The sequence below is a fragment of the Pangasianodon hypophthalmus genome, chromosome 2, assembly GCF_027358585.1.
Source record: "Pangasianodon hypophthalmus isolate fPanHyp1 chromosome 2, fPanHyp1.pri, whole genome shotgun sequence".
NCBI lineage: Eukaryota > Metazoa > Chordata > Actinopteri > Siluriformes > Pangasiidae > Pangasianodon > Pangasianodon hypophthalmus.
Genome location: NC_069711.1, coordinates 14237009 through 14261175, shown reverse-complemented (window position 1 = coordinate 14261175; position 24167 = coordinate 14237009). Strand labels below are relative to the sequence as shown.

Sequence of the window (24167 nt, the reverse complement as noted above, 5' to 3'; positions counted from 1 at the left end):
TTATAATGTGATATTTAATGACATACAAGATTTATATATTTTTTTAGTTTAAGCTTCCATATGTTGGTCTCCTGTGTTATCCACATCCTACGATGCCATTCAGCTACACACTAATAGTGTTGCCAGATACTTTTGCTACCTAAAGAGATCAATGCAGCAGCGTTTTACTGCTTTAGTCTGTCCAGCTGAGGTACCACTACATCTATAAACTCTGACCTAAACAGATCATGTTCCAAAACTTCCAAAACTTCAGCTTTGATGCAAATACCACTGTATACATCATTGCGCTCGTCAGTCGAGCCGAGTCGCTGCCGTAACTCAGCGCAGCTGTGTCATGTAGCTGCATTGCATTCTGGAACTTTTTAGTCCCACTTTTGCTGTTACCACTACTTCATCTCGTTAACATGACATTGAACGTTGCTGGAAATGGTGAGTGAGAATATAAGCTCTTGCCGTTTTGTTTTTAGGAGCTACCAGTGAAACTTGACCGTTATCACATGTTTGACATTGCGGAATGTCTTTTTTTCTCCTATTAAACGGCAACGTAACTGCACTATAAATGTCTCCTTTGTGAAGTCAGAGCGTCACAAAACCAACAAAGTCTTACACAACTAACAAAAGTACAGCATCAACCAACAAATTAGCATTAGAATCACTAAGCACATCACTCATATTAAACATGTTTGTACTGAAATGTGTTCAGGGTGGATTTTTCCTTTAAAATAAGATGGGGCAGCTTGAAGATTATTATTATTATTCCAACAAAATTCAGTTTGAGCAACTGCGCAGGTAAGATAAACAGCTAAAAGCAATAAAAACAGCGTTTTTTTCTATTTTACTTCTATTCTTTGTGCTGTGTGTCGATGTATTTGAAGGTTTTGTCCTTGAACTATAAAATAAGTTCTCAAAACCAGAAGTACAACTTGTAAAACTATTCACAGTTAATCTTTTAAGGCCTTTGTCAGTAAACTCCCACATCTAATTACATCTACAACAGTTCAGCTCTTAAATCAGTGGAAATGTTGGCTGGTTCACAAAAAGGCTTTTTGGTTCCCTGGATGAGCACGGCCTCGGCACAATGTTGGTGGAAAACACACACACACACACATACACACACACACACACACACACACACACACACACTCAGCACTGCACCATTCTGATCTCTGCACTATTCTGCTCTGCTCCAGCTCTTTCATCACTGCAAACATTCACTTATGTGTGAATATATATGATATTTCCCAATGTGTATATGTGCGTGCGTGTGTGTGTGTGTGTGTGTGTGTGTGTGTGTGTGTGTGTGTGAGAGAGAGAGAGAGTTTTGCCAGAATTAATTGTCCTATCTCCCCAGCTTGGCATGAGGTCTCTGATTGGTTGTGTGTATGTGCATAGCTGTGGTTTAATTGGTCAGAGGGGATAAAACCTCTGTCCAATTACGCCTAGACTTTTCTTCTCCTGCTGCTGTCTGTTGCCCAGACTGCAGGAGAGACCAACACGCACAAACACGTTTGTCTCCAGGGTCCTGTCTCGAGGTTGCTCCTTTGAATCACATCTGAGTACGGAGACGTTGCATGTCATGTCATTTAGATGATCGGCTAGCCACACGCTCCCAGAGTTAATCCATCACTCAGACACACACATGCTCCTATAATGTCCATAGTCTCCTGCTGTGATTCCCATTTTTTCTGGTTCATGTGGTAGCCAGACCCCCCTCTGGCTGTACTTATCTGTGCCCCTCATAATCCACCACTGACTGCATTAGGACTAGTGTGTTTGCGTGTTTTTGCGGCTGCTGAAAATATTTAGCTTGCTGTGCTGCAAGCCATGCTTAGACAGCGAACAAATGAACTCTGACAGGAAGCTCAGGTTCAGTCGATGCAGTTCTGAGCTCTTAAAGAATGACTAACTCAGACGTCCCTCTCTCCCTCACTCTTCCATACTGCAATCCCCCGATTTATATTCCTTCCACGTTCCTCCAATTTTTCTTCCCGCTCTTCGGATTTACTTGACAACTCTCAAGCTCCCTATCAACAAAGCATGGCTGCTGAGCTATCGGCCAATCTGTAATTGGTTCAGGTGACAGGGCTGCGCGCCGGGCTCTTCCTCAGCTGGACATGCAGGAAAAAACGCAGAGCACGAAGGCCGATTGTGCAGTGTGCTCACTGACGAGTGAAAAGAGAGAGAAGGCGAAGGAATCAGAATCAGGGCTGTCTCTCATTTTTCACCAAGTTTCAGCCTTCAGAAACAACTTACATACTGCAGCTTACAGAAAGTATTCAGGAGGTCAGGACCAACACAGACACAGACACACACACACACACACACACATATATTCACTTGCATAAGAGGAATTTGCTCAGAACCTGTCACACGCAGCTCTGCCATCTGAACCTATTACAGAGGAAATATATTTGTTCTTTTATATGTTTGGTTTTCATGTTTTTGTGGTAAATATCTTTAAAAAAAATCTGTAGTTGTAGTACAGAGAATGAAAGAGTTTGAGGGAGGGTTAGATATTATAGCAGGGGGTCGTCAATTTGCAGACCCAGCAAAGTATTTAAATGGACGGAAACAAGTACTAGGGGAAAAAAAACTCGCCATAGTTCAGTGACTCTAACATGACTCGCCACAGCTTCTGTTGCAGGCCCTCTGTTATGACTTATAAAATCACCTGAAGTTACGTAAATTATTAAAACGATCAAGAGTCTCACTATACCGCTAGTCATTCTCTCAGAAAGGGCTGAATGTTAGACTTTTTATTACATGTACCCCTTCTGGTCTGATTAGTGAAGTGGTACTATGTTTCGTTCAAAAAAATGAAAAGTACATGATAAAGACAAAATGTTTAAAGATGAATGGACAGAGAAATATGTTCACATCTGATGTGTCTCATCAGTTCCATGATAAGTCCATGGCATTACTCAAAAGTGCTAATGTGAAGCACCACTATGGGGGAAAAAACACTTTGAGTTAACCTACCCACAAAAGTTGGGTCTAAGGACAAATAACATAACCAACTCAATACGTAAGGTCCACTAGAGTGCTAGTCCACTCTCTTACAGCCCAAGTGTGTGCAAATGATGCCTGCTAAGAATTACCTGGGTTTTTTTTCCTTACGTAGCAAAACATAAGAAGGCATTCACAGATGCCGAGATGGTAAATGAATGTATGGGAGAAGTTGCCGATACACTGCGAAACAAGTCAAAGACAAAATAAGACCCACTATCAGTTTTAAATGTTATTTTAAAAATATTTTTCAATTTTGGTGTATAGCTCTGCAATTTAGAAATGCTCATTTGGTTATAAAAGTATGTTCAAAATAAAACATCTGTAAAATATTTGATTTATATCATCAGTAGCCATGAACTAATCATTTTTTTCTCCCAATGTGCTCATTTGCCATTTTCTACCCACTAGCCAGCTCTGTCCTATCACACAACAGATACCGACTAGCAAGGGTGGAAGCTAGCATGTGCTTCCTCCAAGATACATGAAAACAGCCACTATGTCTTTTCTAACTGCTGTTCATGCAATGTCACAGTGTAGCTGAAACTCGGAGGGAAGCGCTATCGGCCCTCTTCCGCATACATGAGCTCACCGATGCTAACTGATTAGTGTCGCTCTGATTGACAGGAGAAAGAATAACACCATCCCTGTCTCCTAGAGAGCACAGCCAGTTTTGCTGTTTTGGACTCCCATGAATGGATGGCAGTAGCATTGCCAAGAGATCCCAAGTTCAAATCTCAAAGATGCCACAGCCATCTATGGCCAGGTGAACACTTTTCAACGTGTCACTCAGGAGCTCCTAAAAGTGGTCAAACCTAACTATACAAATACACAGTGATATGCACATGCTCATTTTTTCTTGAATATACAGTTAATTTCTTGCCTTTTCCTCACACCACAAATTAAAGGCCAACTTCCTGCCATGTTCTTAAATTAGCCAGGATGAATTTTTAGTCGTGCTGGATTTATTTGAATATATCTCTAAGACGTGATGTTAGTATTAAAGCTAGTATTATTATAGACTTTTTATCTGATCCGTGAGGCTGAAAGCATTATTATCCGGAAATAATTGTGCGCTCCTGCGTCTCTGTCTTTTTGAGACGGCTTGAATTCTGTTGCTGAAAAATAACACTTGTTTTTGTCATTTTAAATACTGATGGCGGCGCTGAATTTGATTTCCGGCTTAACCTTTCTTGCATTTTGTTGAGTAGACTCTCAGGCAGATGGTAAATTTGATTGCAGTAGGGAGAATAGTTCACAAATTGCATAATTGACTACAACTACAATGAGCACAACCATAACTGGAATGCTTCTCACATTCCAGTGCGCTCGCGCACATACACATACACACACACACACACACACACACACACACACACACACACACACAGACACCGAGCGAGAAGTTTTTTGCACCGGTGTGGCTATGGACTTTTTTGTATTAGCACAGTATGCATTTCCGTGCGTTGCATTGTACCACCCTGGAAAGGGTAAAGGAGCTCTACATGGTGTGCACGCTGTTCGAGCGAGCGAGCAAGAAAAGATGACGGAATAGGAAAAGAAAGTGAGAGTGGGTGTGCAAAAGGGTGTTTTTCTCTCGCTTCCTCCAAGTGAAAGGTTCGTGTTGAATGTAATTGTTTGTGTGTGCGTGTGGGTGTTTGTGTGTGGAGGTGTGAATTCTTCTGTCCATGAACTCCTCAGCTTGGCGTGTTTACTCTGGCATTAACCCAGACGCTCACACCACTCCCTAAAGGCACACTGCAGCTGTGTATTTGGGGGAAGAGGGGGGATGCCCCCTGTGGAGATGAGTGCTCTGTGTGTGTGTGTGTGTGTGTGTGTGTGTGTGTGTGAGTCTTATCTGCGAGAAGCAGAGCTTACACTGAAGGGCCAGAGGGTGAGAAGGCGAGAAGAGGTATGGATGGAATATATCAGTCTCCTCACACTATGTGCATCTTCAAAGAGTTTTACTCCTCTCTACGCTTCCTCCTGTATCACTTCTTCTCCTCCTCCTTTATCTCGACTCCCCTCTCCTTTTCACTCTCCTCCTCTCCGCTCCTGCTGCTAGATGAAACTAATTGCAGTCATTTCCAACACTCAGGCCCCCACTCATTTAGTGCCATTATATCTGTGCCTCTTTTAACAATGGAGGATGCACTGATTTCCCCTTCGGATTCGTCTCATTGTAGCAAATTAAGCAACAGATCGAAGAGAGGGTAGACAGCATCGAGCAGACTTCTATCATTCCCACTTTCTTTCTGTCTGCCTCTCATGCCCTCACTCTTGCGCGTCCTCTCTCTCCACCCCTCCCTCTGTCTCACTGTCATTAGCACTGAAAATTGAGTTGCTTTAATTTGTTAAAAAAAAAAAAAAGTGTAAAAGACAGAAAGAACAGAGATAAGGAAGAAAAAGAGGGCGAAAAAGAGAGGAGCAGATTCGCCCGGTCGCCATGGAGACGTCGCTCTTCACCCCATCTCCGGCAGTCTCGCGGGAATCTCCCGTAATTCGGCGGGTTTTTGAGCACCCAGAAGTATGAAGGAGAAACGAGTCTCCCCCATTTACTCTAATAGAGTCCAGATGTGGGTGGGTGGGGAGGAGGGGAAAAGAAAGAGAGAACGAATGTGAGCGAGAGAAGGGGGGTGGGGGGAACTAGGCAAAATGTCATCTTGGCAATAACAAGAGGGAGATTACATTATAGGAGTGACGCCATTTATTTTTCCAAATGTTCGGGAAGAGGGGTGGACCGCACCAAGGGAGGAAGGGGGTGTGTGTGGTGAGTGGACGGGGAGGGCAGGAAGAGGAGGAGGCGAGACAGACGAGTGCAATGCTTGAGAAGCGGCTGTCCCAAGCCAGCTGGAGCGCGACCGCTCTAACAAGCAAGAGAGATCAGCAGAGGCGCGAAGGAAAGAGAGGAGAATGGGAAAGGGAGGCGTTGGGGAGGAAAGCCGCCACTCTCGGGCCAGTTGGAACGCTGACGGACTGTGACGAGACTCTGCAAAGACAGTGAAGGAATGAGAGTAGAACTTTAAAACCACTTTCTCTAGAAAGTTAGTACTGCGGGTTTGATGATTTCTCTCCTCAAAGTACACAGCTATCCATTTTTACTCCTTAAAAAAGTGTGTCCATTTCTATAGTTAAAGCCAGAATGGATGACATCACTATTTTTAGGTTATTTTCTTACTGCAGTTAAATGCTGATAAACAACAGCAACATATGCATCAAACCACACTTTTAATTAATAATTAATAGCCATACACATGCTTTACTTTTAGGCTATACATTTAACATGATAAATGAGTGCAATAAGTGTCCAGAATGAATCTGTTTATCAGATTAGACTATTTAAAGAGATACCAAGTCTTGAGAATCTGGAACTGAGAGCGCGCAGCACAGAAGCTCATGTCCGTCATCAGAGCTCTCCTTATAGCTCAGTGAGAGACCTTCCCTGAATGGAGGATGCTGTGTCTACTGCAGCATCTGGGAGGTTCTCCCAGACTGATAATGACCCAACCTCAGGAGCATCTAAAAAATGAGTCTGAATTGGCCTCTGTGAGCAGGCATGCACCTCTCTAAACTAGCTGGAATGGATAGTGGTGTGCAACCTGTAACTCCGAAAGCACAAATCTTTCACGCGGCTCTGGTCACGATGGAATTTACTGCCACAGTGCTAGGGTTTTATTTACATTTTATTTAGCTTTAAACGATAGAAAAAATAAGAAAGACGAAAATAACTGTGGGAGGAATTCCTTTGAGAACGTGCAGGAGTGGGATTAAAAAAGCAGTCTCGCACACCTCAACACTTCGTGCAGAGTAATAAGAAAGTGATAATATTCAATTAACCCAAAAGACAAAAATGTATACTTTTCCTAGTATAGTCTGCCATAGTGTGTGGTTGACTGAAGAACTGGCTTCATGTAGTTGGAAATAATTTTCAATCGAACGAAGTAAATTTAGCGTGCTTTTCCATCTGCCTCACTGTTTTTTCCAGCCCTGGCTAGTCGACATCCCCACAGCCACAACTAGTGAGTGTATTAAACGACTAGTCTATGCGACACCTACTAAACCTTGGTGTTTGAGGACCAGTTTAGCATTTGTGCAGTAGAAAAAAAAATGGCCTTTTGATGATTTCCCTGCTCAAAATACCAGAACTTCTACTACAAGAGAACTGGAACTCTGCTTGTTCCGTTGGCCTCCCACTCCTGTACCAAAGGTTCCAGTTTGGTACCTGTTCAAGACTGGAACCAACAGAAACTAATAGTAGTTGGGGGGTGATTCTGTCACCACTGGTCATTGCAGATTGGTGTAACTTGTTGTGTAAGCATACACGCAGACAAATGCTGAATAAGAAAAACATACACCTGTGTTTTCTTAGTACTATGGTTGTGCCATCAAAATCAACATTGTGCTAATTTTATTTCTCCACCTGCACAAACATGAAAGTTTCATGGAGGAAAGTAAACATACTAGCAATAATTTTTATGGCAGGACCTGAATCATCTGGGTTGCAACTTCAGTTCAAATCTTTCATGGTTTCTTAAATGCATTATTGGGCAGCGGCATTCTGATGCAGTTGCTTTTATTGTCTTTACCGGTGACGTTCCAGTTTAGTCTCAGGTTGAGGTTTAGTTCTTGTTTTTGACTGTGTGATGGAAAAACACCCAAATGAGAATGAGATTAAGTACAGGAGTGATGTCTCCACTTGATTGGTGTTCACTTCTTTTTTGCTGGCAGTAAGTAGACAGAGACTGTGCTCGTCTTTCCAAATCGCTAATGCAGGTATATTCAACTAGGTCCAAAGTATGGATATGCAACTCACATGACTTTTACCTTTCAATGCTTAAACAACAAATAATGATGGTTCCTGGCCATAAAGAACAATTATTTATTGTGTTTTCATAATCCCTTTTTTTTTTTTTTTTTTTTTTTAAACCACTTTTCACCCTTCGCCACAGACTCTGTATAGATGACACTTGAAATTGAAGTGAAGAATAAACGTGTGCTTCTATGTCTAGTCATCATTAAGCATTCTATTTTTGTCATACACAAGCCGCACTGGTTCATGTTTAAAAACTTGAGTTGTTGAACTGTCTTTGGTTTTTTTCATGCAAGTGGTTCAGTATATATGTTTTCTCCAAGTACTCAGTTTGATCCTCTGTTGGGTCCACATCTGGACCGCGGTCAGCCAGTCGATGTCCCCGCACTCCTCTCTCTCTGCAGGATCGTATGTGTTAACACATTTTTTCTGTGGCTGTCTGAGAGATCTCTCGTACCCAAAGCCGGTGTGGGCGATTTCAGCCAGAGCCGATTCAGGACCTGCACTGTGGAAGCAGCTGTTTTATATCTTTATTTTTAGGCATGCCACTCATTTTGATCTCCTTCATATTCTCTCGCGTGCGTCTTTCCTCATCTCGCACCACCACTCTCAGATGAGAGACGCTCTCATCTGCCTACCTCTTTCCTGAAAATAGCCACAGACTGAGAGAGAGATGGAGAGAAGGCTTAGGAGAGAAACTGGCAAACGGTGGAGTAAAGAGTTGTGGAGGAAGGAGAAGTTATGATAAAGTGGATGAATGTGCAGAGCTGCTGGATCACAGAGAGGCAAGATGGAGGAAGAAGGTGTGAGATGTAGACAAATGTGTGTGGCTCAGTATGCAGGTAATGACGCAAAGAAAAGTTGTCCCCTTGACCTATTTAACAATGGTCATGTGGAGGAAGCATGTAACATCTGACTAACTGGTTGTCACCTTGGTAAAGGGTTTATTGTCCTTACATCGCAGTTTTTCTTTTTCTTTTATCAAAGCCACGTGCAGTATGTCTCTTCTACTCTTTTCTTCTCCTCTATTCTCAGCTTTCTCTTTTTTACCCTCCATTCTGTAACCATGTAGTTTCTTGTCTTTCATATTCCTTCTGTCTTGGCTCTCCACTTCCTATTTTCATTCTCCCACTGTTCTCCCTCTCTCTCTCTCTCTCTCTCTCTCTCTCTCTCTCTCTCTCTAAGATGCAATATTCATTGCTGGGATGCATTAGGCAGCTGGAAGTGAAGGTCTAATCCACTTTGAATAATTAAACCAGAGGATGGGAGACTGTCACACTTCCTGTCAACGTAGAGAGACGTGATGCTGCGGTTACTGAAGGACTATGTCAGTATAATTGCCCTGCGTCTCTCTTTGGCCCTCTCACTCGTTCCCTCGGTCCCTCTCCCTCCATCCATCTCTCTCCTGTGCTATTATTAGTCATGCTATCTCCCATTCTCATCCCTGCACTGTATCTGTTGTCTCATGGTTGTAAGGGTCCCTTAAAGAGAGCGGAGACGGGTCATCTCTCCTCCGGCTTGACCAGAGCATGTTTCACTCTAAATTATTAATTTACTGACTGCATAATGAGGCTTTAACATTGAAATGATGTTATTAGATTAGTCGAGTCATCATAATGACTCAAGTCGAATCAGTGAGTAAAAAATGTCTGATTTGCTTCATTAAGCTTATTCAGACATATCAGTTTCAATCTTTGGTTAATCACATGAAGACTTTGGCTGCGCTTATTGTAATAGGAAAACGTGGAATATTGTTGGGAGAAATAAAATTATGAGTTGTTCATTACTCATAGGGCCAGTTACTGTAGTTTACTGTTTGAACACTCAGATGTTTTCGACGTAATGTGAAACATCTATTAAACTAAAGACTGACTTAGACAGGCAATACTGCACATCAACAAAACCTGCTTTGCATATATTGTGGAAGTGCTGACTTTAGTTGAAGTTGTATCATTTAGGAAGTTTTCCCTTGATGACAGCTAGACGTTTAGACCAGAGTAACAGCTTGCAAAACAGGAATTCGTCGCAGTCATTACAGCTACCTGGGGAGGCAGTTCTGCTGAATCTCAAGATATTTTACAGCCGTTCCCTTAAAACGTTTTAATACAGCGACAAGTGGCTTGGTTAAGTGTTTAGCTGACATTTCCAGGTTGCGCATGTGAAATTTGGCCTGCTTGTCCTTCCTTACCGTGCGGTCAACAAGGGGCAATATGAGATCAATTGTAGCGGATGATTTGACATGGCTGAAATGTCAGTAATGATTGATCAGTGCTCGTGTGTGTGTGTGTGTGTGTGGGCATTTTTTATTTCTTGGTGGTGTCCAGTTGTCCCCACAAGGATAGGAATTGCTGACAGTTTACAGAAACTGTGGCTTTTAAGAGCCAAAAAGTCTTCTTTTGGTTACTAAGATTAAGATTAAGGTTAAGCATAGCATTAATTAGCTGCATTAATAATTATGTGAATAGAAGGTCCTCACAAGGATAGTACGGCACACATGTATATGTGAGTGCGTGCAGTACAGTCATATAAAATACTCAGTCTTATCTGGCTGTACACATCTTTTCTCACTAGTCTGTCTATTCCACAGTCAGACATTTGGTTACATCCCAGCAGTTCCTGCCAATATCAGACAATTACTTATAACATTCAATAAAAGAGGCATCTTAAAAAAAATCTGTCAGAACTTATGAATGAGTGCTGTCAGACAGCAGTGAGGCCAACAATTCAATATACGCAGATTACTAAATGAAATAAACAAAATTTCATTTAAACGCAAAACGCATTGTGAATCGACGGGGCTGACTGCTATAGATATGCGCCTGCGTATCTGGATGTGTTCTTTTACACCGTACCTTAATTCAGTTGCCTGTCAGTTTATTTCCATCTTACAGATGCTCTTCTCACGCTTACTCGTTTCCTCAATTTCTTTCCATCCATCAAAGTAACTCTCGCACGCTTTCTCTCTCTCACGCTCACGCTCAGAGCACCTTGTTGCCTAATGAGCTTGCCTAAGCCATTCCACCAAATAGAATATGCCAGAAATAACATGAAAAGGGAACATGAAAGGGACTGGAAGGAGGAAAGAGAGAAGGGGGATTTATTTATTTCTTTATTTCCCCATATCCACACTTTTTCCGCCTGTTTGATGGGTATCTGAGGCAGTGTGTCTTCAGTGATATGCAGGATTGCTTTGGGTCTCAATGGCGCACACCCACACAAGCATACTCTCGGTTTCTAAATATTCCGTCCTGCTCTTGCTTGGGTTGATTAGCCAGAATAAACAGATTGATTTCTTCAGCACAAGCTTAACCAGGGCCTAGTCCAAATTGCACTAAAGCCGTCTAGGTTTATCTCTTCCCAGGTTCCTCACTAACGTTCGTGTTAGCCGCTCAGGGTGGTCGTTTGCTGACCCGTGAGCCTTTGATAGTTGGCACACTTTGATTTGTGTTTGCTGCTTTTTTTTTCTCGCCCTTGGCCTTATCGGTACGCTGCACGTCGCCGCTGACGTTAATTATAGATTAATCTGCTCTTTTTCGCGCCCACGCTGGCCAACCGACTCATTATAAATGCGTGGAGTGTCTTTTTTTTCTCAGGAAAAAAAAACAAACAGGCTTTGAAAACCTTCATTTCTCTGTATTTGTTTTTTCATTTGTGATTTCACTTGTATTGATTTGTTTACTTGTCTGCTGTCTGCCAGCATTCAGTCATAAGCTCAGGGTATGTTTGGTGTCCGTTTTTTTTTTTTTGGTCACTTGATTGTTGTTGTAATTGCCTGATTTTGGCAGGAACTATTGTGCAGTCTGTGAAAGGGCTGATTGAGGGATAGGCAGTCTAGAGAGCCACGAACGCCTCCAGCTTTTTCCATGACTTTTGACACTCTTATTAAACTCGTAGAACATTTGAGAGCTAAAATGTTTGCTTGCCCCCACTCGCCCCACTTTCACATGTAGGCCTTTTATAACAAGTCAGCATGGACACAAGTGCTGACCTCCCAGTAATGTGGTTAACCTTGGACTCTGTGTGTGGCAAATGCTTCCTATTTCTACACACACACACTTGTGGAATCATTTGGTTTGACCCAAAACAACCTCAGTTTGAACATGAAATGTGGTGCTGGACGAACGGCTCAGAGGGAAAAAAAAAAGACCTTGTGGAAGATGAAAGGCATACCTCTAGTTTGAGGTTTGGTTGCAGGCCAGTCTGTAGAGCGTTCCTTTAATGGGAGCCGTGCCCTGTTTAGACACCTGTCAGATTTCACCAAGCTCCTCTTCCTCTCTCGTTCCTGTCATCCCTCCTCAATCCACATCCTCTCACACGCTCTCTTTCCCTCATTCCTCCAGACCGTGCAGACCTCTGAAATATGACCACGGTCTCTCTATTGACTGATCAGACTTTACAAGTGTGTTTATAGTAGAATTCTTGAATACATTTTAGCACATTATATGCAAGGGTGGAAACTGAGAATGATGCAGTGCTCTGTTTTGAGGAAAGAGAGAATGAGATGGATTGATCAAGAGGGAACTGTGCTGAGTGGAAAAAGCCCCTACTTTCTTTCGCCCTCAAGTTGTTCATTGCAAATTAGAGTAAGTAGTGGTTCAGACCATTACACTCATTTTAATTTTCTCTGTTTGCTCTGTATAATCCCCTGTCTGCCATTACACACAGCCTAAGCTGCGTAAGCCAATCAGCAAACACACAGATGACTGGCTAAGCCAATGAGCAAACATGCAGATGACAGTAAGCCAATCAACAAACATTCAGATGTTTAATGGTTGGAAGGGAAAGTGTTGCTCTTACATACCACTGCTTAATGAGAGAGAATAAACTGGACATGTGTGTATTGTGTGTGAGAGAGAGTATTGTGTGCGTTTATTGTGTTTGCGTGTTGTGTAGGTGCTGCATTGCGTTACAGCACTACTTTTCATTGTTGTGAGATTAGCCAAGTTTCCATCTCCTTCATTGCTTTATTAGCGTCCTCAGAAAGTACTTGTACACTGACACACACACAAACACACACACAGTATATTGTGCACATAATGGAAGCGTATCCACGCACTCGTTATGACTGGTTTGTGTTTTTGCCCATCCACAGATGCAGAAAGGCCGACCTTTAGCAAAAGAACTGTAGTGACATCACTGAAAAAAACTGTAATGACATCAGCTCCCTTTCTCCCTCACTTCATTTTCATTTCTCTCTCATTTAAACACACACACATCTTACTGTCATATGGCTCCAATCTGTACATTTAATCAGTGCATGATGTGGTTGCTTGAGAGGATGAGGAAGGAGTGAAATTTCAAACGCCCTCTTCTTTAGCCCCTCTGATAGGTCGGAAACGTTTCTCTGAGCGTGCATTAACATTAAAGGTGCAGTTTATGATGTGTAAAACCTGTACAGGAGTGGGCACAGCAGTAGCCCGGGACAGATTTCATGTCTGGGCTATTAGTTTTTTATTTGTACTTGCCTGGTGGACAATTAGATTTAACAACCAGAAAAAGAAAAAAAAAATCCTACTCTATATTTTCTTTCACAAAACAAATTTTTACATTAGGTATGCATGTTTAAACTTAATGCATCTCACAGTGGTGCAATGCATCTCGATGCTGCGCTGCTTCCGAATCGAAGCTGAGGCACGATCTGCCCATCAGTAGAACGATTTTTACTAGGTGGATTAATTAATATCCACAGATGATGGGTGATTGGTTCAGAATCAGGAACACACAAGTTTGCTGCAAACACACGTCACCTCACAGTTACACATATCGACAGAAAATAAAAACCCCAACCAGACTCGAATAATATCATGTATGTGTGATGCTTGGACAGAACATGACATCTCGTAGTCAAAATAGTCACTAACAGCTTGCTGACTTTTGACGAGGACGCGAACATAATGTGCTACATTAAAAAATGTTAGAAGAAGGTAATGATCATACACTCATTAATTCTCTAAGTCTGTTTCAATGCACTAAACTAGCTAACTGGCTCGTCATACGTTGTTGTATTACATTAGCTACCTTTTTTTGGCCTTTGCAATTTCCAGGCAATCAAAATATGAGACTGGGCAGCACTTTAGAGCTTTAACTCGCTAATGTGATCATCTAGTTTTCAGTGAAATACAGCTTCTGTTTACCATTTTCCAGCCCTTAAAGCTACTCGGCTCTCTAACCCTTTTGCATAGAACACAATTCACAAGCAATACACATATCGAAGATGTAAGCAGAGTTGGTTGAGAGGAAAGAGAACGACTTGTCCGTGTTACAGTGCAGTTATAGTTCGTCTCGCAGGCAAGCAAGCGCTCAAATTTACAAACTGCACCTTTAAAATATGACCAGCTCAATAGTTGTTGTATATTGTTCATCAAAGTATTCTTCTCTTTCTCTCAGGATTGTCCTCAGATCCTGCCCTCAACCCAGATTTACATCCCGGTGGGAGTGACGAAGCCTATCACTCTTGCTGCCCGGAACCTCCCGCAGCCGCAGTCAGGCCAAAGGAACTACGAGTGTATCTTCCACATCCAGGGAGAGACCCAGAGTGTCACGGCCCTGCGCTTCAACAGCTCCAGCATCCAGTGCCAGAAAACCATCGTGAGTATACACACACACACACACGCACACACGCGCGCGTGCGCGCACACGCACACACCCTGACTTATGACAGATCATCCATCTTACTCTGTACTAGAGGGAGGCGATGACGTTTTGTTCTAACATACAATGTGTTCCTCTTCTTCCTTCACATTTTCAGGCTCAGTAGAGCGCAGCCACACACAGGCACACACCGAGCATCAACAAATCCCTCCTTCTGCATTATGTACCAAACACTGTGGTGCGTCTTTTGTGTCCATGTGTGTAGGCTTAGAATGTGGAGGATCATTGCACATTAAGAGTAAACAGAATGTTAATCCACTAAAGTTAATCCCCTGTTTTTTTTTTTTCTTTTTGTGCGTGGAATAGAGGAGGATTTGACAGTTTAACTTACTGTATGTGTATATCTATAATGTACACATTTTGTACATTCATATATATATATATATATATATATATATATATATATATATATATATATATATATATATATATATATATATATATATATATATATAATGTACACATTTTTGAAAGCTGGACTCAGAAAGCTGGAATCCTATGCAAACCCTGCTGTTTCGTTCCATCTTGATATTCCAACATGCCTGCACAGAGGTCTCAAGGGTGGAATCTAAGACAAGAAACCCCGACTGCAGCATTCAGAGACACCCACACACACAGTTTTATTTAGAACGCACATTTAGTTTTTTTTTTTTTTTTTTTAAAGCATCACAGATGCTTTGGGAAAAGTGTTGTTGTCCCAGTGATCCTAAACAGTGATCTGTGCTTAAGTCTTGTAATTGCAAATAAGTTTATAAAGAAACGCAATAGTTTTAGAGTGTGTGTGTGTGTGTGTGTGTGTGTGTGTGTGTGTGTGTGTGAGTGAGAGAGAGAGAGAGATAGAGAGAGAGAGATTTTACTTGATGTGAACTTTGCACGCTTTCATTTCCTCTTTGCCTCCTCTCACTCATGGCATCTGCCTTATGTCTAGTCAAAGACCCTTCAGCCCTGTTATCATGGCTTGGTGTGTAGGGAGCAGCAAGGGTGCATGGGAAAGCCATGCCTGTTTGGACTACACTCTTTTGAGAGAGTCCAGCTGGAATCCAGCGCCTTAGTCTCAGCGCTTATGGGACATGTAGTTGTATAGTGTTCTTTTTAAAGCTTGCTGAGACTCAAGGACAGATATTAACACTACTTTTTCACCATTATCTTGGCCAAGATAAAGGAGTGTGCTCCCCTTTTCTAGCAGACTGACACCAGACACAATGGCTGAAATTGGGCTGGGAGAAAAGGAAGGTGGAGATGAAGGAATAAAGGAATTCTGCTGATAGTGGGCAGCAGGTGTGTGTCTGTGCGCCTGTGTGTGTGATGGGGAGAAGCAGAGGTCCCTGATGAGAGCCAATTAGAAGAGACACAGATAAAATGATGATGAATTACAGTTTGGGAGAGGAGAAGGTTCTGGCAAAGAAAGAGGAGAGAGAGAGGGTTGAAGTAGGGAAGGCGAGAGCAGCAGAGTTTTCGCTGAGAGGGGCTCGTGAATGACTCAAACTGAACCAGAGGAATGGATGGAGGACCTTTAGCTAGAAAAGGAGTCAATAGAGAAGTACAGTGTACTGAAAGCAGATGTGGCTGCACCTGACATCTGTTCATCAATGGAGGAAGAGTGCGGGGAGTAAGGAAAGAAGGACGAGTGGGGTGATGCGTGAACATCTTAAACGATCTCTCTTCCTCTCCGTCACATTTGTTCTTTTGTGATTAGATCAGTGCGTAGGGCAGAGTCTGTAATATCGTAACATTTCTTGAAGTTATTCAACGATGACTTCATACTTCCCACATAACATCATGAAGAAGAAGAAGCAGCCTTTATTGTTCACATATACATTACAGTACAGTGAAATTCTTTTCTTCGCATATCTCAGCTTGTTAGGAAGCTGGGGTCAGAGCACAGGGTCAGCCATGATACAGCGCCTCTGGAGCAGAGAGGGTTAAGGGCCTTGCTCAAGGGCCCAACAGTGGCAGCTTGGTGGTGCTGGGGCTCAAACCCCTGACCTTCTGATCAGTAACCCAGAGCCTTAACCGTTGAGTCGATTTACTGATGGCATCAGGAGTCCTGTGCACGATAGTAAAATCACATGGGTCGATTGTACCACCTCTCCAAAAATAATGTAAACTTGCACATACCTCAGGAAAATCGAATAAACCGTCATACAGTTATTACTCTGTGATTATACCACTGAGGGTAATTTGGAAAATATTTAAGTAATTACAATAGATCATTGGATATCCATTACACATATGCGGAGAAGAGCACTGAGAACACTCAGCCATTTAAATGCTGGTATAATAAACAATCGGAAAGCAATAAGGCAGGGGGTGAAAAATTCCTATATTTGCAGACACTCAGAACTCACTGCATCTAATCTGAGGACTGGGTGTATGAGTAGTTGAACCCCAAGTCAGGAGATGTAGTCTAAATCACTCGTCTCAGCTGTTACATCCAACTTTACACACATTAGCGCTTTGTCATTGGGTTTGTCAGTTTAGTCCAGTTCACCTATTGCATTTAACATAATATATTCATCAGCATGAAGCCGATTTTACACTAAAACATCGTGGGCCATGCACATTGGGGCGGGGAGCATTCTTGCACAGGTTTTTACTGGTGTATATGATCACACGAAGCTCGGTAATCCAGCAAGATTTTTACTTCGATGCTCTGTAGAAGTTAGAACGTTTTAACTAAAATCAGAGCAGTGCTGCTTCAGTAGGCTGCAGAGTGAAATATTGGCCATATGACGCTGTTCAGATTATGGGCATACATTGCAAAATATAACATAAATATTGGATTTTGTAGTGTTTCTAGCTAGAAACCGTATGTTTATTTTTATTTTAAATAGCCGCCCTGCGCACTCCTAATATACCTATAAAGGCCACTTTGACTAACATGACAGTGTGTTGGATGCTGTGCCACTGCGGTCTGGTATAAAATGGGCTTAAGAAAAGCTCCAAATTGAATGAGGAGCTAATTATATTTTAATAACAAAAATAATGGCAGTTTCCGACAATTCCGCATCGACCCCATATGAATCTCAGGTGACCCCGTGGTGGAGAACCTGTGCGATAAGGGGAGTTGCATGGCAGATGCTGTAGTGTGTGAAAAGTGGCAGTATTGAGATAGTAAAGACATGCGAGTTGTATTGTAATTAATTGATTGTTGCAGAGCTCATGAAGATAATGTCCTCCTCCCCATTCCATAACCATAATTAACCATAATCCTACGATTTAAAAACTCCCCTTATTGCTTATTGTGTTTATGTGCTCGGCATCAATTGCAGTTCATCCTTACAAGCATGGAAATTAGCGAGTACATCTTTTTTGCTTCAGTGCTGCCAGTATTCTCTGAATAATCTGAAACACCTCTAAAAAAAGATTCTGTAGAATTATTACAGGTGTTAGAATTGTAGTTCAGGTTTCACACGTTCTCTCCTAACCTTGCAAACCATGCATGATAAGACATTGTAGAGCTAAGTGTACATAACCAAAGTGCACAGATTTTTGTAAGGAAAAAATAATGCTAGAAAAATACTTACTTTACTTACACGACACAGTTTTTTTTTTTCTTCTAATGGACACAGAGAAGTGATATACATGTATCTGTACGTAATGAAGTCATGGTTGCACTTGTGCATTTAGAGAAAACAAACTTGTTACCTCTGTGCCATGATAGAAATTTTGCCAGCTCTCTGCTTCTTTTTATATTCTAAATTCTGTCTATATTTGTATGCACATTTTGTTCTGATTATGTCCACCCTTACTCTTAAAGCTGAAAACTTCATTAGCCACATTAACATCATCATTTGCTTTTTAAATTATGGGTCACTCTTTCCTCTCCACCGAGCCGTCCCCAGGCTCATCTGTATCAGCTGTGCTTAAGTTAGAACTAAACCTAGTTGTATCTTGAATGATTGTTGAGAATTGTGCACTACTAAATACTGCAGTGATGCACCATCAACATAATCTCATGGAAATTAATGTGTGGAGGCCTGGATTAGTCTTCACATGGTCAGCTTTTCACATTTGTTACTTTATATTTATGAACACTACAGGATTTCCTAAACTGAAATTGGTATATATACATATGTTATTGCTAAGTAGAAATTAGAGCATTCGAAGTGAAAATTGCTTCTAAAGATTTTATTCCAGTTCACCAACATGACACTGACGTACACACACTGTGTGAAAGCAACTGATCTAATAAAGAAAATATACCAGTTAGAAATGTTGACCTTTATAGCTGCCTTTATTTTTAGAATACTGACTTTTCCTGTTTGGGTAGGACTGAATTATTCTCTGTATATTAATAATATTCTTATTAATTAATCTTATTGTTTTTACACACACACACACACACACACAATAAATAAATAAATAAATAAATAAATATATATATATATATACATATATATATATATATATATATATATATACATACATATATATATATATATATATATATATATATTTATTGTGTGTGTGTGTGTATAAAATCTTTAGAAGCAATTTTCACTTCGAATGCTCTAATTTCTACTTAGCAATAACATATGTATATACATATATATATATACACATATATATATACACACATACACACATATATATATATATATGTATATATATATATATATATATATATATATATATATATATATATATATATATATATATATGTATATATATATGTATATGTATATATGTGTATGTATATAATTACATTACTAGAAGTTATGATATTGATATTGACACCATAAACAAACCAAAAAAAAATAATAATAATTTGAATTTTTGAGTCCTTAATAATGTTAGTATCTCTATATTTTCTCAGCTCAGAATTGTAAATGTATTTTAATGTTTCAGGGAGCAAAAGTTCCAAACTGTTCCTGAGGAAATTTCGTTTCTTTCGAACCGCTGCTTAATAATTAGCAGTTCCTTATTTTATGTTTTTTTTTCTTTTTCTGTAGAAAGAAAAGACCACAACCCAAAATTTGTTCTCGATTAGCTCATTCTTTTGAGGGTTAAAGTTGACCTAGATAAACTGAGCCCAAAGTGAATTTCCCCTCTGAGTTAAATGGCTTTTTTTTTGCCAGGTGAATTTTATTACTATTTGGCCTGATTGCTGCATGAGTGTGTACTTTACATTCCAAATTAAGGAACAGCTTAAGAACAGCTGGTACAACCCGACTCAGGGGAGTGTTAACTGCCTTTAGCAGTGTACTTCACCACACTGGGGTATATATCTCTACAACCTGCGGGACACGTGAATTAGCATATGCACATGGAGAGGCAATTTAGATAGGTCCAGGCTTAGTGAGCTGTTTTCTGCGAAACATAACATTAATGGAAGGTCATGCCTAGCCCAGGTGAAAAATTGCTGTATGTATATAAAACGCATTAAGCACCGAGTGCAGTATATATTTGTATGTGTAAAGCGTACTTGTGAAATTTCTTTGTTTCAAAGTGTAGTGGTGTGTGTGTGTGATCTCTGCAGGAAAGCTAGTGCACTGAGCAAAGTGTATTTTTAGTTCTTTATGCAGGTCTTTCAAAATGACTAATTATCTGAGTGTGACCCTTGCAGAGAGCATTCCACTCCCCTCTCTCCCCCTCGCTCCTGCTCTCTCCCCCTCACTCCCTCGTCCCTTCTCCCGGCACTCCATTCCTCCTCATCACTCCCTCCCTACTCTGTTTCCCCATGATGTATGTTTCTCCAAGAGAGAGGAAGTGTGGGACGACTCGAGAGTGCCCTCTTCTTCTCTCCCAGCTTCATTAATCCTTATCCTCCTTATTTATTTGCCTTTTCATGCTGTCACTTGCTCGTGTGCGCGCGCGTGTGTGTGTGTGTGCGTGTGCGCGCGTACCTTCCAGACTATTTTACCTCAGACACTCTCCTATGTCTGGAGGCACTAGAAGCAGATAACATGAGATAGAAGTCTAGTATTTCCTTTGTTTATCTTGCTGCTGTTACACATGCTGGTTATTAGCACCAAATTGATAGTTCCATATGTTGTTTTGTGTTTTGAAGAATGTTTGGTCATACGTAGCCAGTATCTGAACAATTAAGGCTCATTTACATTAGCATTTCTTTATTTGGCAGACTTTTTTTTTGCAATGAGACTTCCAGCGAGACAGAATATCATGGAAGCTTAGCGCTATACCATGTGAGGGTTAAATATCCTCTGCTTTTAGGGCTCAGCAGTGCTTCTCTGACAGTCCTGGGAGTTGAACTCACAACCTTTTGCTCAGTAGTGCAGAACCTTGACAGACCCAAGAGGATTAGGAATGCTTTTAGATTCTTGGTACTTTTTTTTTTTTATATTATTACTTTGGCCTCAGTTGGCTGAATGATTTTGTAAATTGCTTTTGATAAGAGCGCCTGCTAAATTATAAAATGTAAATGTGACTAGTGACTAATGGTGCGTTCAGGAGGAACTCGTGGATTTGTGCTTCCGACATGGTAAGCCAAACACACAACATGCTCATTCCGTTCAAGTGGTTGATGTCGGGGAAAAGGCTACCGGGAAATATTGACTCCAAGCACACACTGGCTCATGACTAAAGCGAGCTGCCGCATAGCTGTTAAAGCCAGTGTGAAGTAGTGACAGTAGAAACAAGACAGAAACATTAGGAATAACAGCATTTCATTCAGATGTCTGTATAAGTTATTGGAAAGGTCATAGTATGACTAAAATTACACTGTAATTACATTTAGGCTCGATCATTAGACAGTCATGGCTTCCATTATTTTGAGAAACAGTAAAACTGCTAAAAGAACTAAGCTTCTGTGAATACTATAACAATGAGCTCTTCATATGGATTATTTGTAAGCATGATAAACATTAGCATGTATTATGTAGAGTGTATTGTGCAGAATGTAGTTTGCTCATCCAAGCACTCGCAAATTCCATGGTCGTGTTTTTTTTTTTTTTTCTCAGCCTGATTGGTTTGTTGTAATAACACTGAATAAAGCATGATGTTGGAAACACCTTTAACTAGGTGTGAGAGGAACTAGACTTACATTTTAATAAGACTGAGGAAGTGGGGAGCGAGGAGTGAAACATGGGAAGGATGGCTGTGTGAACAAGCGATGGATACAGTGTGACCGCTGACAGACAGTGCGAATAATCCCCATTACCTCGTCCCTACATACTGCACGCGTTGTTCCTGAGTCTCTTACTGCTCTAAAAGTTCTGCACTGAATGCCCCACTGAACGTGGTATTTGATTTTGCCTTTGAGGTTTCTACAGCAGTGTATATTACATTACATTTATTATAATACGATAACACAATGTGCTTTTATTTTGCAGTACAATTACGAGGGAAATGACATCAGCGATCTGCCAGTGGAACTCTCGGTGGTTTGGAACGGAAACTTTGTCATCGACAACCCCTACAATATAAAAGGTACGTTTGCAAGCCCCCCTGCAGTGTAGCAGCTGACCAGAAGAAAGCTTGGCACGCAGTGTTGGGTGTGTGCTTGGTGTAACTCCTGCTGCTTTTTGCCTTGTGTATGCACAGCTCACCTGTATAAGTGCTACGCTCTGAGGGAGAGCTGTGGCATGTGCTTGAAGGCAGATCCACGCTTCGAATGTGGCTGGTGCGTGCAAGACAAGAAGTGCTCACTTAGGCAGGAGTGCGCGTCACCTGAACACACATGGATGCACGCGTCAACCGGCAATAGCCGTTGCACACATCCCCGCATCACCAAGGTGAGCACTGGAGACTCGTATTCACACTCGGCCTGTCAAATTTATTTCACACTGCATTCAAATTTTAATTACTTAAAAGACTTAGTATTCATATACTAAGTCTTAAGTAATATATACTACACTATACCATATAAACAAATATACTAAGCAAATATATTTGCATTATTAAAACTATTGCCAACTTTTTTTCATAGTTATCTTCTTACTATTAGCTATAGCTTCTGTGCTGAATTTACCACCAACTGCGGAAACCCCACTCTGTTCTCTGTTTGTGTTTCTACTTTATTCATTTTCTTTTGGCTGATCGCAGATGGGCGGAGCTATATTTGGTAGAGGTGATGTCAGACCTGCCAAAATACCAATCAGAATTAACCATCTGCTTAAATCAGGTCTGCTTCTACCCCACCCACAGAAACTAAAACTGACTTCGTTCCTGCTCGCTTAGCCTTTTTGTGCCTTATTGTAAAGAAAACTGAGTCTAGTTAGAATTTTTAGCATTTTATATCCACTATTTTAGTAGTTTATGTGTGGTAATAGACCTGCCTCATATTTTTTAAACAGTGAATGTAATGAGAATTAGCAGAGCAGCTGCGTTATGATATAAAAAGCTGAGATATTGCAGTGTAGAACCTACATAGTGCACTATATGCTTAATAAAACACTATTTGTGATTCAGCCATAGAAAAAGTGCCACTCAGCTGTTACTGTCACTCTTAGGACCCACAACATAGATGCAGAAAGTTCGGGAAATATCTGGAATTTTTTTCCTCTGACTAAAAGTGGAACATTTACAGTAGAGATGGACAAATCAGTAGCCCGGACGCCCGAGACGAGCAGATTAGTGTCTGAGCTATTCATTTTTTATTCATAGACGCCTGGTGGACAAAAGGTTCAACAACCAGAAACAGAAAAAAACATCTACTTCCTATTGAGTTTCGCAGAACGAACGTTTTAGATTGATATGTAGACTATGTTAAAACTACGTGCTAGCTGCACGACACACAGATGAGCAGTGATCTGGCTGATAGAAGAATGATTTTTACTAGGCAGTTTAATTAGCGTGCACAGATGACAGGTGACTGTTCCTGAATCACAAGGTTCAACGTGCTGAAAGAAAATAAAGATGGCCAAAGTCTATCTAGAATATCTTTTATGTGCAAAGCAAGGACATAACACGACAGCTCATAGCTGAACGCTTGGCCAGTGACTCGCTGAGTTTTTGTCGACGATGCAAACACCCTGTGCTTCGTGCATTCTAAACTATAAACGTGATTAACTAGATAACTGGCACATTATAACCTGATAACCTAGTCAGTTTCCAGGCAACATAAACATAGTACTAGGCAGAATAATCCTGGTGGGACTTGTTTTGTAAGATGGACCCAGAAAAATCTTTACAGTTTTGATCGCAAGTAAATTTAAAGAATCTTTTGTCTTTTTAAATAATGAGTTGTCATGTTGCACAGAAATGTTTTTCTGAATTTTGTTGAATATTTGATTAATATCTGCATTTACCATCAAATAGCCATTGAAGCTGGTATGGCAATAAACATAAATACAACCAAACAAACTTTCCTGGTGGGCTAGCTAATGAAATCTAGTGAACTTTGTCCTCTCTCTCTCTCTCTCTCTCTCTCTCTCACACACACACACAGTTCTTTTCTCATTATTAAATAAGTGTAAATGTTCAGTGAGTGTGAACCTAAGGATGGGTGGCATATGTAAATATAAAAGGAAAGAAATGTGAAAAGTGGAAATTTCACTTCAGCACGTTTAATAGAATAATTTAAGTATCAACGTGAGATATGGGATGTAAAGACAGATCTAAAGGTGTCGTGTGTGTGTGTGTGTGTGTGTGTGTGTGTGTGTGTGTGTGTGTACTGCTATAAGCCTCAGGTGTTATAGGAACAGAGTGTGAGTTCTTGGAGTTTGGGCCTCAAGCCATCTGTTGCTGTTGGTAACAGTGCAGAGTTTTTGTGTGTGTGTGTGTTTGTGTGTGTGCT

The 24167-nt window shown here is 40.9% G+C and overlaps 1 protein-coding gene across 3 annotated transcripts in view; it reads left to right on the top strand.

The window, feature by feature from the left end:
• The window catches only part of plxna1b (plexin A1b), a 179407-nt gene that overhangs the window by 120801 nt on the left and 34439 nt on the right, over window positions 1-24167 (top strand). For all 3 annotated transcript variants that reach the window (XM_026909744.3, XM_053230496.1, XM_034311693.2), the window contains 3 exons: window positions 14204-14404; window positions 21763-21859; window positions 21974-22164. In XM_026909744.3, the coding sequence (XP_026765545.1) occupies window positions 14204-14404; window positions 21763-21859; window positions 21974-22164 (489 nt within the window). The remainder of the gene's footprint in view (window positions 1-14203; window positions 14405-21762; window positions 21860-21973; window positions 22165-24167) is intronic.